Below are 15,473 nucleotides of genomic sequence, written 5' to 3'. Positions count from 1 at the left end.
AGAATCCAACAAAAAAAATGGTACATTTATTTACCCGAGAATCCAACAACCCAAAAAGTAAATTTAAAGGGCACACGCTTGCCACGAGGACTAAGCAATATTTCGTCTATTTGGAACTTGGGATTAGGGGAGCATATACATAGTATATTTCAGTATTTCACCCTCAAAATAGAAAACTTTTTAAAAAAAATTTTTTGCTTATTTATGTAACCGTATATTTTAATATAGAGAATTACGGAGTATATAACTGTAACGTCTCGTTTGATAACCGATTATATACAATGGTAATGTGAAAGAATTTATATGTAATGATGAAAAGAAAAATTATGTTTATTCCCATGATCTGAATGACCATTTTCTTTCTAACTTTCCAAGATTAATGGAAAAATATGTTAAAAAAAATACATGCTTGGGGCCTTGGGGGGTGAGATTGGATTCATACGGAGATTATAGCCTATAGGTTGTAGTTCATTCTAAATTACACTTTAAATTTCTTTCCTATTAGTCTATTACCACGTTTAATTACTTGCTAGTTGCTACAAAACAAGCCGTAAGTATTTTACTTTAAGGCCCCGTTTGGTTTAATGTAAAACATTTTCAATGGAAAATTAGTTTTCATGGAAAACATATTTTCAAGGAAAAACACAATTGCAAATTAGTTTTCCTTTGTTTGGTTGCATACAAGAAAAGTCCAAGAAAAATAAAAAATAAGAGTGGAAATGTAAGGATGAATGAGAGGGAAGTAAAAAAAGAGGTAAGGAGGAGAGAGGAAAATGTGGCTTCCCTTGTTTTTGGAAAGAAAATGTTTTCCATCATTAAGGATGGAATTTTCCACCCTTGAAAAATTGTTTTCCACTCCTTAACAAACCAAACAAAGGAAAATGGGAAAAAATAAAAAATTCATTTTCCATGAAAATCTTTTACATCAAACCAAACAGGGCCTAAATATCGATACAATATTACTTTTTAGTATTAACATGAAGTAACTTTGAGTGGTTAGAATATGATCTTGCCATACCATATTTTTTGCCTATTCATATGCTCATGCTTAATTCATTCATATTATTCTTTCACAACTTCCGTTATCAATTTAATATATCAATATATAACCATTAACCACTTCACTTAGAAATTTTTTTATTTGAACTAGAATTAACTTATTATTCCTATCAATCATATGTAATATGTTGTGCGACAAACTTATCTTTCTTTAAAAAAAAAAATTAAAAAAAAAAAGTGATAAACAACTTATCTTATACGAGTTAAGAGTACAATTAGGTACTCAATTCTTCCTTTCTTCACCTTTTAGGTACTCAATTTTTTTTGCTTTGCTTTTGGGTACCCAAAGTGATTTTCAGGTGAACTAACTCACCACTAACTCATCACTAACCATACCTAATTAAAAAATTAATATTTAAAAAAAAAATTCTTAACTTTGACTCATAAATTAGCCGTTATTACTCTATTTAAAGGGGCATGAACTTGGCTAAAAAATGCCATGAAAACACCTGCAAAACAGTGAAACACTAGCAGCACACCATGTTTTCTTAACAAACTTCATCCAAAACGATTTTTCCTGATTCAATTTCAATAAAAAAAAAAAAAAAAAAACCCAAAAACAACAACGCAGAAGCTGTAGCAGTACACCATCAATAAATATCATCAAAACAGGTTCATTCACCATGTCTATTTAGGCACAAATTCTTCAACAAGGTTTTCCCAGATTTTTTAGAAATAAAAATCTTTTAAAAAAAAAACAGAAACAGAAGCTGCTGCTAGGTTCTTCCCCTGCTGCTGCTAGCTTAATCCAACAACAAACAACAACAAAGCAACAAATTTAACATAAAAACACAAGAAATCGACATCATCAATTTGTTCAAAAAAAACCCCAAAAAATCGAAAACCCTAGTTTACAAATAACATCAAGAAATGGGCAAAAAATTCAAAATTTATATCAAAATATCAACATAATCCATGAGTAATTGAGCTTACCTCAAAAAAATGGCGGCTTTTGGTGTCGTTTTCCCCAGAATCGAGCCCAAGCTTGCTCGTGTTCTTCGACAATGACGCAGCAGAATTTCCAGAGAAGGAAAGAATAAAGGGAGCAAAAAGGGGGAATAAAGAATAAGAAAGGAAAAAAAAATTAAGGGTGACCCGCAAATTTTTTTAATCGGGTGGGGCCCACTTTCTCTTAACCAAGGTATTGAATTCTTTAACCAAAGGTACTGAATTCTTAGGCTGATTTATTTTTTTTGGCCGGATTTCTTAACTCAGTACCCAAAAACAAAGTAAAAAAAAATTAAGTACCTAAACGGTGAAAAAAGGAAGAATTGAGTACCTAAATTTGTGCTTAACTCTATCTTATACTCGTCGACTATGTAATTTAAAATTTTGAATAAGTTGAGTAGAAAGGAGGCAAAACTTAACTAGCGGGACTAAATATCTTTTGTTTTTTCCTAAAAAAAAAAGAATGTTATCACACCATTTTGATTGTATTTCAATAATTCAATACAATACTCTGTATAACTCTATTTATTTGGAGCTTTCATTTTTTTTTCTATTGGTTTTCATTTTGTCTCTTTAATCAATAATTCCAAGATTTTCCTAATAATGTTAAATTTAGTAGGCAAGAAATACACCTCACTAATTTAAATACTTGTGACAAATACATAGGTCCCTTAGGAAACTGCCTTGAAACATCCTTTACTTTGTACAAAAGTGAAAGTACGTAACAAGCAAAATAAAACAAAAACTACAAATAAAATTAAAATAAATCAAATTAAATAACTGAAAAGTGAGTTTGAAAGATAGATAAAAAGAGACTGGTAGTTGTAGTAAGGCTATGAGAAAAATATAAAAAGGGTACTGGTAGTTGTAATAATAATATTTAGGCTTCTTATTCACTCTTATTTTTTGCTGTTTATAAACTCCCTTTACACTTTTTGTTGCATTTTTAATTTCTACCACTTGTGAAATTGTGCAAAAAATGGGTTGCGTAAAGAAAAACTTGTTCATGTTATTGTTGTTGATGATGGTGTTTGTGTTTGTTTTTGGTGGCAAAAAGGCCGAGGCTCAAGTTCACCACGTCGTCGGAGATGATCGTGGTTGGGAACTCGCTTCCGATATCGCCTCGTGGGCTGCTGGCCGGAGTTTTGTTGTTGGGGACTTCCTATGTATGCTTTCTTACACTACTTCATCTTTGTGTCTTTACAATTTCTATTTCTTGAACTCGTGTTTGTATCATTTTTGATAGAATAAAAAAACTGATTATGAGATTCTAACCATAAACTCGATTGGTTTTTTATATTCTATCAAAGTTTTAGAGTTGGTTTTGATATTTTTACTAGACCAATTTCGTGCAATTAACTTGAGTTGTTAGGGGTTTTTAGGAGGTTAGTGAAAATAAAAAGAGTTTTTTTTTTTTTTTTTTTCAAATAGTTTTGGAATATTGGAGATGTTACTGAGAAACCCCATGATTTTGTCAATTGGGAGAGTGATTGCCTAATTATTTCTATATTAGCCCTATTAGGGTTGATGCCCAATTGCCCATGACTCAATTTGTGTACATAGATACTAACTTGGTAAATTATACAAGTATGCCATATATGAATTTAAATTCATGTCTATTATGTGTTGATACATGTTATCAAGATTGGTAGCTAATAGTTATAGACTACGTGACTAATAATTTTAAAATATCATATCAAATGCTAATTGCTTTCTTTTTCGTTACTGATTAGAGAAATATTTGTGTCTAATTTGATCATTTTTAGAACAATCTACTTATAAAGTTGTCTTATGATGGTAAGATGATCTTGTTTAAAGTATGTATCAATAATATGTGTACCACGTTTGAAATTACAGTCCCTAATTTAATCTAGCAAAACCTTTTTGACGTGGCTAATTCACAGGGTTTGCCTACTCTAGTGGCTTAGACGAAGACAAGATAGTCGAGTTAAAAAGCAAGGATGAATTTGAGTCGTGTGATTTGAGCAAACCAATCAAAATTTATGACAACGGCTTAGATAAAATCTCACTAGAAGAGGAAGGGATCCGCTACTTCGCAAGTACAAATTCTGAAAGTTGTAAAAAAGGGTTAAAGCTTCCTGTTGAGATCAAGTCCAAATCAACGGCTGTGATTCAATCATCAACATCATCATGGAATTCTGTCTTGGCCCAAGAACCCACTGCTCCATCTTCTTCAACTAAGATTTGTGGGCCCACTTTCATGATTATTGCTACAATCATTTTCTATTATATGGGGATATAAGTATATTATCATTTTTATTAACTTCTTATTACTTTTTGTTTGAACTTAAATATTAAAAAAAAAAAAAAAGTATTATTGTGATTTGTTATGGTGCATTGTTGCCTAAATTAGTCTTATTCTCTATTTCATGTGGTAGTGACAAGTTGAATTCTGAGTTTTGTCAAGAAAAAAAAAAAAAAAAAAAAAAAAAAAGAGAGAGAGAGAGAGAATTCTGAGTTTTGAACTTGTGGAAGTTGTTGCAACTGTTATCTTGTAGATGCAACAAAGAGCACTTTAGATACTCTCATTTAGGCTATTTTAATTTACTGAATTGAGTTGAAATGAACGGACTACAGTTGAACTAAATTGAATTAAATATATTATGAGAGAAGGAAATTAGAAACTTAATTGAACTGATCGTCTGATTGGAACTGAACTAAACATAACATAACTAAAAATAAGCTGAAGAGAAGAGAACCTTACTCATAACATCTTGAGATGTGGGATTGGAGTTGAGACCTTATACTCCGTATCACATACCGTAGGTATCATTTATTCTTTGCAACTCTCTTAGCGGTAAAAAACTGAAAAAAGTTGTTGAAAAAAAATGTACAATAGTTCAGATTATCTCTTCACATGATTGTTTATATATGAAAGTTGATGATCACCATTCACGCCCAAAAAAACAATATCCACAGTTTCTCCTGAGAACATTAGGTTGCACTCTTTTATGAAACCGATAATCTCAGCAAACTCTTTAAACTGAGTTCGTTCGATTTCTGTGCTCTGGAAAAAATCAATCCCCTTGTAGTCTTGTAAGTTGTAGACGATATTTTCACACTGATGTTAATCAAACATTATCTGTATGACGAGTTTAGGCAGCATATGAATTCTACATCTTTACATTTCTCTTGATACCATGGAAAAAAGTTGTTCACAAATCTAAACAATAGCGTGTCTCTCTCTCTCTCTCTCTCTCTCTCTTTTTTTTTTTTTTTTTTTTTTTGGCTGGATTAAAGTAGACAATAATCAGGTTATATACTTATATTGCCCCATTCCTTTAGCACAACATAATTCTTGTTATCGATCTTCAGCAACCTGGAGATCCTTTTCAAAATGTAAGCAAATGCTATTAAATCCTGCAGAAAATTAATTATGGGTTTAGGAAACAGAATCAGACAAAGCATTTTTAATCATTTGGCGTACTTAAGTAAGCCAGGGAAGTATACGGGCATACAGCCATAACAGCTACGACAAAGTATGAGGGGAAAGCAATAAATAGGAAGACATCAGGGTTTCACATCTTAATTTAACCATATCATTTTGGATAACAACAAAAACATTATAATTGATCATATAAAACTGCTGAACACAAATTTAACCTAAAGTAATTTGGGAGGCAACCTTTTGTTCAGGGAGGAAAGAGATAACAATCATAAAACTAATGTGTTACAAGTGTATTTTGAGGAATTACTAATATTTCAAGATAAAATAAACCATCATAAATTTCTACAAGAACCATACTTCAGATCCTTGCAATTCAATGATAACATCAAGCAACCAACAATGTGTCTCAGGTAAAAAGGAAATAATACATTAATATGTACCTGTTGTGTCTTTAATCTTTCTTTGAATGCACCCACAAGATCCCTAGTGGTTACAGGTCCATATTGCAACAATATAGCTCCAATTTCCTCTTCTAAGATCTTTAGGGCCCTGAGCAAGCGTGCCTGAAGTAGATGTACTAGCCTCCATAGACGATGGTGTTGTAGCTGAAGCAGGAATGCCTGAAGTAGATGTACCACCTAGATGATTCCACAAAAAAACAGTCAGAAGCATGACTTGTTAATGTTGTGTTTCTTTTGCACCCCTTCATAAAAGCCTTTCTAATGAGAAGATTCACTTCAAATATTAAAAATAAATAAACAAAAAAATTGAAAGATCACCCTCAAGGACCCCAATTACACTACCTTCCACAGCCAAAACGGAATAACCTACAATTGCTAAGAGCAGGAAGGTATCGATACAGCCTTAAGAGATGTTACATGACCTTATTAATACTTCACACTTTACTCTGAGCTAAAAGTAGGTCATTTTCATATAATAGTAATGTCTGAAACATAGCAATGCCTGACACAAGAGTCTGAGTAAGTGAGTAACATAGCTTCATTACACTTTTTAGTGGGGTGCAAACCATACTAAGATGACATTATAATGGATTCATTTGTTCCTCCCCCTTCAAATTTCATTCACTTTTAAGCAATGAATAACTGAAAACTATACTGCACAATTTCAGTTCAATATTAATAGGAAGCACCATCCAGCCCAATATCTTGCTAAATTTCCACTTCAGATCCCAAAAAATTAATCAACTTCTCCAATTTGGTCACATTATCACTGATTAACATTGACACAAACAACTTGCTTGTAAGCAAGCATTCTTGTCCTGAAAAATAAGAAATTATGGTGATAAATTAGAATATAATATAACTAGGGACTTCAATACAAAACAGCACAATGATTAGTGATTACAAGCTTTCAATAGTAGACCCTTTCCCCTCCCCAACTGACCAACCCCTTGTTCAAACCAGAGTGACAGAGATAGAAAAGAGAGAGGGAGGAGAGGGGGGGGGGGGGTGGAGGAGGTAAATCAAATGGTCAGTTATTTGCCCAGATTAGGTCCAAAATAATAGGCACGTGTGCAGTTGTCCAAAAAGCTGATAAAGGTTGTATTCAAATACACTAGCCTAAACCTAATTCAGCTAAGGAAATTCATTTCTTTGCATACAACGTATTTCACATTGTATCAAACTGACCCTGGAAATACATACCAGTCCTTAATTTAGTAAACATTTTATCATATATCGTAATAAGGGGAAAAAATCCCAAAAATCCTTGAAAAAACAGTCAAAACTATACAAACATTTGAGAAGAGGGTATGTTGCATTGTTGCAACATTTCATGTTCTAAGCTATATTCCACTGATGCTTCCAAACATGTTAGTCTGCCTTAACAAAGTAACTTGAGAATCAGGAATCCATTTAATCTTGTTGAAAAAGAACTCTATGTTATCCCAAACATTATCCCAAATAAATGGGATAACATAATTTACTAACAGAGCCAAATAAACTTCATGGTGAGACAAAGGCCAAAGAGTAATAATAAGGAAAAAACTTAACAATCTAATACTCCATATCATCAATCACTCCATCCCATCAATCTTTCTCTCCATCTCATCAATCTTTTCCCTTTTCCCAAACAAGTTATCTTTTGACACTTTAACCATACATTTAACAACCATTCTTAATCTTCATCTCTAACCAAAATGTATAGTTCATGATGAGACGAAGGCCAAAGAGTAATAATAAGGAAAAAAAACAGGCAAAATATGGGCATAAAATAGAAGAGTACATTCATCTACTCAGCAAATTTGATGTTTAGAACTTCAGATCACCTTCCCTACTTTACTTGTAAAGTTGTACTCCGCAATACCTTACACCGAGATCCTCAATTACGCTCTCCCTCAATACACATAGCAATAAAATAGTTACTCCTCCCATTAGTCTCATTCTCACTGTACTTGCTCATCTAGCATCCACTAAACGAGCACAAATCGCGGTAACTAGAAGCCGTAAACATATTTGATATTTCTTTCCAGGGCAGCAACACATCAACAAACTCCCATCCCACACCATTCACATACTTTCATACAAAATTTGAGCAAGCCGGAAAGAGCAACTTATCAACCTGACCACCCTACTTCAAAGTAGACAAATTGATCCACTCTCACAGAAACACTTCAGAATTATTGATAAACTAATTACAATAAATTTTACTCTAAAAAGCTAAGAATTTATCAACAACATTGTTTCCTCAATCCAAATATTAATAAACAATTAAGAAAAGTGATCAAATACATAAACAGAAATTCTTCTACAAAATTCAACATTCAATATTCAAATTAATTTAATTCAATTCAACAGAAGATAATCAAATGAGGATAAAAATGATAGAGAAGATTAACCGTAATTGTTTGATCCAGATGTTAGCCTCAGGGCATTCAGCATTAAATCGTGCGACATCGCTGAGGTTTAGTGGCAGGAATTTCTGGAAATTGGAAGAGGATTATTCAGAATTAGGGATTGTAGTCGAAGAATTAGGGTTTGTCAGTTTTTGTTTAAGAGATTCTTTTGCCGCGAAAGTAGGCTGAGTTGGGTATAAAGCGTCAATAAAGGTGGCAAAGATTTCATGAATTCTACCTGAAGTTTTTGTTTATGGGCTAAACCCATCTTACAAGACAAAAAGACTTGCGTGGACCCGAAGTCTATACACACGCAACTGACATTATATTGAACATAGTGACTATTATTTTTAACATAGTAACCTTTATTAAAACTAATACAACGTTTAATAATATTATAAACTTGAAATAGGACGCTATTATCTTAATTTTAATATAGGGGCCTTTATGATTCATATTGATCCGTATATAAAATATTTCATTACAAAAATAACCACTTAGGCCTATATATTACCAAAATGATTTTTATTTCAACATAGTGACCTCTTTTTTAATTATAGTAACCCCTTTTTTTTATTAATAAAACAACTATACTTTCTCTAATGTTAGTGGTCCACAATAAATTAGTGTGAACTAGGTCCATTTAAAAATTTTTACTTGCCAGAATAAAAAATTTGTAAATTGCATCTATTTAAAGTTAGTAATCTATAAATTGCAGTTATTTAACAAAAATTGTAAATTGTAATTCAAAAGTTCTAATACATTGTAAATTGCATTTTGATTTAACTTTTTCATCAGTTTACGTGTCGAAAAATATTCAGTAAAGGTTTTAGGGGTCATTTTAAGTCTTAAGGAACTGAATTGAGCTCAGAATTAGCAAAAAAATAATGTAAGTGCCTTAAGATGGAGTTACAATGGTGATGCCATGGATGGTCGAAGGACTCAAGATTAGTGACTTGGGGCTTGTTCACATTTACTTAATTTCAGTTTAGTTCAGCTCCAATTAGTTTAGCTTCTAATTTCCCTCTCTCATAAAATATTCATTTCACCTTAGCTCAATTCAGTTAACTTCAGCTCCAATCAGTTCAATTAAGTACACTTCAGCTCCAATCAACTCAGGGCCTGTTCTCATTGATTGAACTCAGCTGAATTGAGCTAAACTGAGCTGAGCTGAACTGAACTGAACTGAATATTTTATAAGAGAAGGAAATTAGGAGCTGAACTGAACTGAAATGAATATTTTATAAGAGAAGGAAATTAGGAGCTGAACTGAATTGAACTGAACTGAGCTGAACTGAATTTCAACGTAAGAGAACAGGCCCTCAATTTAGTTCAGTTCATTCTAGTCCAGTAAACGTGAACAGACCCTAAAGGGCTTGTTCACTTCAGCTTAATTTCAGTTCAATTCCTATTTTTCTTCTCTCATAAAATATTCATTTTAGCTCAATTTAGTTCAATTCAGTTCAGTTCAACTCTAATTAGTTTAGTTTAGTTCAACTAAGTTAAGTAAATGTGAACAAACCCTTAGTGTGATGTGAGGTCAAATTTTGACAATTGTGTGAATGTAAGTAACGACGGGGGTATTGAGGTCATTTAATACCACCATTTGAGTAATTTGATTGTGGCATTTAACAATTCAAAATCTACTCGTCAACAATTCCGCCGGTTAAATTTGGTTGCCGTGTAATACTCCTACAAGTCCTTCTCCTGCTTACAAGTTACAACATTAAATTCCGAGTTAGGTACCATTCTTACGACACCTTCTTCACTCTCTCTCCTCCACCAACCTCACTCTCTCTTTCTCTCTCTACTTCGCCGGAAAAAATGGCGGCGAAATCCTTCATCGATGTCTCACCGGAATCCGACTTCCCTATCCAGAACCTTCCTTACGGTGTTTTCAAGCCCGAACCCGCTTCACCTCCTCGACCCGGCGTTGCCATCGGCGACTTCGTCCTTGACCTCTCTGAAATCTCTTCCGCCGGTTTATTCTCCGGTCCACTTCTCAATGGTTCCGACTGCTTCAATCAGGTCTTCTTTTGTTTTTCAATTCTTCAACGATTGTAATTTTGGTCAAAATTGTCAAAATTTAGTCATGCGATTTTGATGTTGTTGTTGTTGGATTTTGTTTGTTGTATGTTTTAATTTGTTTATATTTGTGTGGATTTTTGTGTTAGATTTTATTTATGTGCCGTTAATTTGTTGAAATTGTGCTGTGATTTTAGATTGTCAAAATTGTAGGTCTTGTATACGACAGGTGTATAGTAATTTGGACACACGGTAATGTAAATGTAGCTTCAGATTATGTAAATGAAGTTGATTTTATGTGATTTGGGGTGATGAAGTGTTATGAGATTATGATCAAAACTTTAGGTCATTGGATACAACAGGTGTATTGTAATTTGTACATACTAGCATACTTGGTCACTTCAATTTGAGAGTCATCACATCGCAAAGTTGACTTTATTTGATTTGGGGTGACGGAGCCTAATGTATATTGTATGATACATTCGGAGTACAGTAGTTTTTGCCATAAGTCTAAATTGGTTATCAGGAAATGATACATCTGGATTTACTATTTTGTATGCATGTTTTATGTTTGGGTGTAGTTCTTGAATTTGTGCTGAAAATTTATTTTCTTAGTTTAGCATTGGGTTAAGGATGATTTACTCGACTTTATCAAGCAATTTATTTATTTAAGTGCAATGTTTTGTGTTGAAATTTTAGTACAGTACATAGTAGTCTCTAATTAAGGTGAATTCTGACCAATAGATAGATGATTAGTTTAAATTTCTTTGGTGGGAAAATGAAAAGAGGTGCTGATTAACAATTTATTAATGGAAATATTGAATCATGTGATATGCAGAACTCGAGCTGCTTGAAAACTGTTTTTCTTCGAGATGCATGAATTTATAGTAATTTGTTTTTAAATAATGATATTTCTGAACTATTAAGCAACCCTGTTGATAATTTGCGCGCTACATCTCAATGATGTTTGAAAAATTGAAAATCATGTCTAATTATGACATGCAAATACTACATCATTTTCTTTCTTCCAATGCTGTCAAACATTTTTGGTTTTAGCTATGTCTTCTATATTATTGCAAACTGCTTATAATAGCTTCTTTGTTATGAATATAGCCTACACTCAATAAATTTATGGCAATGGGACGACCTGCGTGGAAGGAGGCACGTGCAACCATTCAGAAGCTACTATCAGGTATGCGGGATCTCCTTGTTTCATCTACCTAGTTGCTCGATCCATATAAAATCTAACTTTCTCAATTAAAAGGACATAAGCTTTGTTGGAATTCCAAGATTTCAACCTGCAAGATTAGGCTGGGAAAATTTTGACCTATTGCTTTATATTTTTGGCTACAGAAAGTGAGCCAACATTGCGTGACAATGCAAGTTTGAGGCAGGAAGCACTTATTCCTATGGTAAACTACTCCTGTGACATGGCAATTTTAAGCTAGACTATTTTATGTGGTGTATAACTGTTCTAAATATTTATAACCTCCTTGTTTAGAGCAAGGTGGAGATGCTTGTACCTATGACCATTGGAGATTACACTGACTTCTTCTCATCCAAGCATCATGCAAAGAATTGTGGGCTCATATTCCGTGGCCCAGAGAATGCCATTAATTTGAACTGGTATGACATGAGTGATATTCCTAAAGAAATGCTGTTGTTAAGCTGAATATGTTGCTCAATGATATTGATTGAAAATTGGGTAGGTACTATATTCCTATTGCTTATCATGGGCGTGCATCTTCTGTTGTCATCTCCGGAACTGATATAGTGAGACCAAGGTCTGATTTCTAGTTGTATTTCTGATCATTTTACTTCTCATTTTCTTTTCCAATTGCAGAAGCAATATATTTCACTGCAGCAAAAAATTATTAAACATAATTTGTATGCCCATGAAAATTTGATATACAGTTATACTTTGCCTCCAAAAAAATGAAAAGAAATGTGATACTTATATATTGTTGGTTCATTGTTCATTTATACCATGTTGGTATGCAACATCCCATCAAAAGCTAGCAGCATTTATTGATTGAGCTCTTCTTCTCTTACACACCTCTAGAAGTATCTATATGATAAGTCATAAAATTTTCTATTCTATTAATTTATCAAATTCATCATTCTGTTTTTCTTATCAGAGGGCAGGGACCTCCAACTCCTAACTCGCCATCTCCTTACTTTGGGCCCTCACGGAAGTTGGATTTTGAGCTAGAAATGGTATAAGCTGTAGCTCTCTTCTCTACTTTTATTTATACAAGCATAATATTTTCAGAGTTAAGAGACCATAAACAGTGGAATCAGTTTTACTAAGATACTCCTCTTTTGGTTGTGGAAGTGGCCATGTTTTTTGATATATGTACATAGTGCTAATCAATACTCGGCCTATGTGGAATCTTGTGATACTGCAGGCTGCAGTAGTTGGTCCAGGAAACGAATTGGGGAAGCCTATTGACGTTAATAATGCTTCTGATCATATCTTTGGGCTTGTTCTGATGAATGACTGGAGTGGTAGATATATTGCTTAACTTTATTTTTCAGTCTGGATTTCTTCTTTCTGTCAAAAAACATTGTTTAGTCATATACGAAAATGTTTTCCACAGCTAGAGATATTCAAGGTTGGGAATATGTACCTCTTGGACCTTTCCTGGGGAAGAGTTTTGGTGTGTTTTTTTTCCTCAATATGTAGTTAATTTGACTTAACATATTTGGAGTTTATGAAGTAATGAAACATATTTCTTTGTTTAGGTACAACTATTTCTCCATGGATTGTGACCCTAGATGCTCTTGAACCTTTTGCATGTGGTGTCCCAGAACAGGTATTTGATGTGTTAGTTATCTGGCCTTTAGGTGATTTTGATTTGTATCAAAAAGTGAAGACCTGAGAAAAATTTATATACAAAATTGAAATTTGTCATTTCAACTTATGCGCTTTCTTGTCTTCAAATTGAACTTTTACCAAATATACATGTTGATGATGAGTACACTGATTTGGTACTGCTGTGTAACTGTAGGACCCTCCCCCATTGCCATATTTGGCTGAGAAGACATCGAAAAACTATGATATACAATTGGAGGTATTATGTAGCTCTGTTTATAAATTTTCAATTCTGACATTGATCCATTCCTGATTTCTAGGTTAGTTCTGCAGTATCCAACATCCTTATGTTGTCTGGTCTGCTAAAAATTTAGTATTGAGTTCTAGCTTTATTTATTTATTTATAAAAGATTGATATTTTTTGGTTGCTAGGTTCAACTCAAACCTGCTGGACAGGAGCCTTGTGTAGTAGCAAAGAGTAATTTTAACCATTTGTAAGCATCTCACATCCATTCTTTGTCCTTTCTTCTGTTTGTGGCTCTCATTTGGTAAGTAGTATATATTTGGTATGATTGTAGACTTGTAGTGGATAAAACTTATAAAGGTGACACCATTATTTTTAATTTGATACTAATTGGTAAGCTGATAATTACAAATACAGAGGAGGAAAGTATCTTAAAATTGCAAATTATGCCATTTATCTGTTACTAAGTTTTGCTGTGGATGGTAGGGGGAAATCTACTGCTGTTTCCCTATTTTTCCTGTTACTGTACAAACTGTAGAGTGTAGCCTCATTTTTTTTTTGTTCTTACTAGTATTTATGATGTTATCCAATACTAATTGTCATTTGATGATTTAACCATCTTGTTTGTGCAACTTATTTTCTCTTTTGGGGTTTAGGTACTGGACAGTGACGCAGCAGCTTGCTCATCATACAATTAATGGTTGCAATCTAAGGCCTGGTGATCTCCTTGGGACTGGTACAATCAGTGGTCCTGTAAGTGTTTGTTATGGCTCATATACAGCTTTCCGGAAATTGAATTTATTGTTGGTAGTTGTGCTAAATTGTTGGGAGATTTTGATCCTGTTTGATTTGCTGACAGGAACCTGATTCTGTTGGGTGTTTGTTGGAGAAAACATGGAATGGACAAAAGCCACTCTCTTTGAATGGAACATCTAGGACATTCCTAGAAGATGGAGATGAGGTCATTATCACTGGGGTTTGCAAGGTTTGTTACCTTCAAAATTCCCATGCCTTGGAAATTTTCAAATTTGCTAAATAAAATTGGTATTGTGCTCTTATGGAGGTCATTGCATTAGTGCATCATTGTACTTTCACTCTGAAAAATGGACATAAATGCACGTGATCATTAAATTTGAAGTTACTGTTTGAAAGCAACTATAAAATCAAAGTGCAAGACAAAATTCATGAACTTGCAAAACCTTGGCTGAAGTATTGGATGTTTTAGAATAATTCCTGAATCATGATTAATTTAGTGCTTGGTCAAAGGCAGTATAATGCTGATATTTTAATTCTGAAAGTATGTATACATTTATTTGAGATATCTTTGATCAGCACAGCTATAACTATGGTATGTATTGCTTTCCTAACAAGAACTCTGGTATTATGCTCCCCAAGCAAAAATTCTGTATCTTGGACATGTTCAGTTGCTTCCTAGTGTTGATATTTGTTCTTTTCACCTTATTAAAGTAGTTTCAGTTTAGATAAGGGATAAGTTAGGTAAGGCTGTAAGCTTAGATGAGTTCATATTAGCACCAATAAATTACTCTATAAAAGAAGAATCTAGGTGAAATGAACAAAGCATTAGATATTATATTTTCAACTTGGTTTGGACTTTGAAGCACCTAATATCTTGTCCGTAACACAATATGACAATATCCATATCAACCTGCCTATTTTGGGTTATATTTTGACTCTCAGCCACAAAGGTATACCCAGTAGTCCAGATGAACCTAAAAGTTCGTGTTAGTGAGTCAGTGTACGCTCATAGCATAATAACCTTACATGTTCTTGAAGAAATGTTAATCTTGGAGGTTTCTATGCAGGGGAATGGTTACAACGTTGGATTTGGAACATGCTCTGGGAAGATTTTGCCATCTATCTAACGAATCATGCTGTATTTACTATTTAGTACTAGTGACTATATTACCGAAAATAAAAATGTCCTTTTTGTTCAGAATTTCAGCACTGTGTTTACAACTGATCAACATTCTTTCTATCAGTAATCAGGCTATTAGCATGTCACAATCTGTATGTACTCTTATACATATGTGTATTTGTATTTAGTAATATCAATTATTCATTCTGTGTGCTTCAATTCCTAATTTGAATTGACCTATTT

At 33.3% G+C, this 15,473-nt stretch overlaps 2 protein-coding genes and 1 long non-coding RNA gene across 3 annotated transcripts; 2 read left to right on the top strand and 1 right to left on the bottom strand.

Moving 5' to 3' along the window:
• The first annotated feature begins 2,788 nt into the window (after positions 1–2,788).
• On the top strand, positions 2,789–4,358 carry LOC110731260 (umecyanin-like). Its single transcript, XM_021911106.1, has 2 exons — positions 2,789–3,173; positions 3,912–4,358. Exons 1-2 carry the CDS (start codon positions 2,987–2,989, stop codon positions 4,268–4,270), a joined length of 546 nt encoding a protein of 181 aa, XP_021766798.1. The 5' UTR covers positions 2,789–2,986; the 3' UTR covers positions 4,271–4,358.
• A 349-nt stretch (positions 4,359–4,707) lies between these two features.
• Positions 4,708–8,515, bottom strand: LOC110731261. Its single transcript, XR_002513273.1, has 3 exons — positions 8,274–8,515; positions 5,857–6,054; positions 4,708–5,388 (listed from the first exon to the last, which is right to left on the bottom strand). It is a non-coding gene; the product is annotated as an uncharacterized LOC110731261 (long non-coding RNA).
• Positions 8,516–9,935: 1,420 nt separating this feature from the next.
• On the top strand, positions 9,936–15,437 carry LOC110731258 (fumarylacetoacetase). Its single transcript, XM_021911103.1, has 14 exons — positions 9,936–10,298; positions 11,409–11,487; positions 11,649–11,707; positions 11,797–11,921; positions 12,005–12,079; positions 12,434–12,512; positions 12,704–12,803; positions 12,896–12,955; positions 13,041–13,111; positions 13,307–13,369; positions 13,543–13,604; positions 14,011–14,107; positions 14,214–14,339; positions 15,178–15,437. The coding sequence occupies exons 1-14, from the start codon at positions 10,095–10,097 to the stop codon at positions 15,235–15,237; spliced, it is 1,260 nt and encodes a 419-aa protein (XP_021766795.1). The 5' UTR covers positions 9,936–10,094; the 3' UTR covers positions 15,238–15,437.
• Positions 15,438–15,473: the final 36 nt, after the last annotated feature.

This window comes from Chenopodium quinoa, unplaced genomic scaffold (assembly GCF_001683475.1).
Source record: "Chenopodium quinoa cultivar QQ74 unplaced genomic scaffold, ASM168347v1, whole genome shotgun sequence".
NCBI classification, from domain to species: domain Eukaryota; kingdom Viridiplantae; phylum Streptophyta; class Magnoliopsida; order Caryophyllales; family Amaranthaceae; genus Chenopodium; species Chenopodium quinoa.
Note: the sequence above shows the minus strand (reverse complement) of the source record. Positions and strands in the feature narration are given on the sequence as shown.

Coding starts and splice junctions, on each gene's coding strand:
- LOC110731260 (XM_021911106.1), top strand. CDS start 2,987: ATGGGTTGCGTAAAGAAAAACTTGTTCATGTTATTGTTGTTGATGATG. Junction 3,174..3,911: donor TGTTGTTGGGGACTTCCTAT/GTATGCTTTCTT, acceptor GCTAATTCACAG/GGTTTGCCTACTCTAGTGGC.
- LOC110731258 (XM_021911103.1), top strand. CDS start 10,095: ATGGCGGCGAAATCCTTCATCGATGTCTCACCGGAATCCGACTTCCCT. Junction 12,080..12,433: donor ACTGATATAGTGAGACCAAG/GTCTGATTTCTA, acceptor TTTTCTTATCAG/AGGGCAGGGACCTCCAACTC. Junction 13,370..13,542: donor ACTATGATATACAATTGGAG/GTATTATGTAGC, acceptor TTTGGTTGCTAG/GTTCAACTCAAACCTGCTGG.